The sequence below is a fragment of the Acanthisitta chloris genome, unplaced genomic scaffold (genome assembly GCF_000695815.1).
Source record: "Acanthisitta chloris isolate BGI_N310 unplaced genomic scaffold, ASM69581v1 scaffold5421, whole genome shotgun sequence".
In the NCBI taxonomy this organism is placed as follows: domain Eukaryota; kingdom Metazoa; phylum Chordata; class Aves; order Passeriformes; family Acanthisittidae; genus Acanthisitta; species Acanthisitta chloris.
The window spans coordinates 94,750-96,794 of record NW_008656481.1 but is presented as its reverse complement, the minus strand read 5'-3'; the positions used below and the strand labels follow the sequence as shown (position 1 = coordinate 96,794).

The 2,045-nt window shown below is 41.1% G+C and overlaps 1 protein-coding gene across 1 annotated transcript in view; it reads right to left on the bottom strand.

The window, feature by feature from the left end:
- The window catches only part of LOC103811385 (vitellogenin-1-like), a 42,479-nt gene that overhangs the window by 13,145 nt on the left and 27,289 nt on the right, over positions 1 to 2,045 (bottom strand). Inside the window, exons 23-24 of the mRNA XM_009084355.1 lie at positions 1,213 to 1,382; positions 151 to 571 (exon numbers count right to left, since the gene is read on the bottom strand). Coding sequence (XP_009082603.1) covers positions 151 to 571; positions 1,213 to 1,382 — 591 coding nt within the window. The remainder of the gene's footprint in view (positions 1 to 150; positions 572 to 1,212; positions 1,383 to 2,045) is intronic.

Genomic DNA, 2,045 nt, shown 5'->3' with positions numbered 1-2,045 from the left:
GGCTGCTGCTCCTGCTTTCCTTGCTGCTACTACTGCTACTGCTGCTGCTGTCCTTGCTGCTACTACTACTGCTACTGCTGCTGCTGTCCCTGCTGCTACTACTACTGCTACTGCTGTCCTTGCTGCTACTACTACTGCTACTGCTACTACTGCTTTTGCTACTGCTGCTTTTACTACTACTACTGCTGCTTTTGCTGCTACTACTACCACTACTATTGACACTGCTGCTACTGCTTTTGCTACTGCTACTGCTGCTTTTACTGCTACTACTGCTGCTTTTGCTGCTACTACTACCACTACTATTGCCACTGCTGCTACTACTACTGCTTTTACTACTGCTGCTGCTACTGCTACCACTACTGCTGCTGCTGCTACTGCTGCTGGCACTGTCCCCAAAGGGGTAGAATTTCTTTTCTTTGGCTTTAGACTGTCTTGTTTTCAGATTTATCTGGGTGCCTCCCTGTGATGTTCTGTCATCAGAGTCACTGCTGGAGGGGCTACTTGTTGCACTCTCGATGCTTCCACTGGTGCTGCTGGCACTGGACGATGAGCTTCTATATTTTCTTACCCCCTGGTCAATGGTAACATTGGAAAAATGAAATTATTTTTCTGTGTTTCTGCAGGAGGCTGTTAGCAAAATTAGATGCAAAGACCTCTGAATCTCTGCTGCCTTAGAAGATAAGGTGCATGCCTGAGAGCATTCGTGCAACATATCACAATAATTCAAAGACAAATTCATAATAATATGTTAAGACCACATGTAAGCAGAATAATACCCCAAACGCTTTCATGTTAAAGAGCATGTGCAGGAGTTGTTGCCCACACAATTACACATAACTGGTGGCAGTAATGACAGTGCTGTAGCTGTGACTGTCTCGGGGCAGGCTGTGTAGGTGGATGTCAGACCATTTTGCTGCAGATGCAGTATCTGGAAAGAACAGACTAACTTTTGGGCACGCAACAGCTATTTTGTGTCTTGCAAGAGATTGTCAGAGAGGCCTACAAAACCAACCTGCTCTTTCTAATGTCCTTCAACTGCAGAATAGATGAGTGCAAGCAAAAGACCTGCAGAAAGACTTGTGTACCAAAAAGCCTGTTTCCAAATTTTGCATACTATCGAAACAAAGACAGCTACTTAGTAAAAGAAATATAAATAACTAAACTTTGTGTAAAGTGTCCCACAACTCTAGATGTGGACATTTACAGCAGTACCTGGTCATCATTGTCATCAAGGATTTTCTTTACTCTTTTAATTGCTTCTTTTCTGGAAGATGCTTGTGCCTCTGGATCTTCAAATGTTACTAGACGTACCATTTTTGTAGGAGCTTGGTCTCCTGCTTGAATTGTGACTTGTATTTTTTCAATAGGTGCTTCTGTGTAAACTGAAATTGCATGACAATAAGTATTACTGTTAGTATTAATGTCTGAATGAGAGAATAAGCCACTTTTAAAATAATTTATTTATCAATTCTTTCCCAAATGTAAATATAAATGCTCAATGATTATTGTTGGTATTGAGCAACTTCATTAAAAATTCTTTAATAGCTAAAGCATAATAAAGCATATTAGCATGAGACTGTATTAATTTCAAAGTCAATAAACAGAATGATCAGCAGATTTAAATCAAATGAATTGGATCACTTAATGAGATAACACTATGGGATAGTGAATTAGGCATCAGAGAGGAATTAAGGCTCAACTCTTGAATTGTAAAGAATGGCCCAATGCTTAAGCCATTAGTTTGATACTTAGGAGACCTAGATTCAGTGGCCTGCTGTGCTTTTATTTCTTATGATCATGGATTAAGACATTAAGGACTAGATCCTGGCAGGGTTAATCCATAATTCCCTTTTAGAGTCAGGGTTTTTAGAATGTAGCTACAGGACATTGCATCAGATCTGTTGCCCATGTCCAATTGCTTCGTGCTTGCATCCCAAATCCAATGATTCAGGATGCATCAGACACACTCTGCAGGCACAGATCAGCTCTGCTTGATGCTGGCCATGCTCAGTGGCATTGCTGGGAGAGCTGGGAAATTGCTGCTC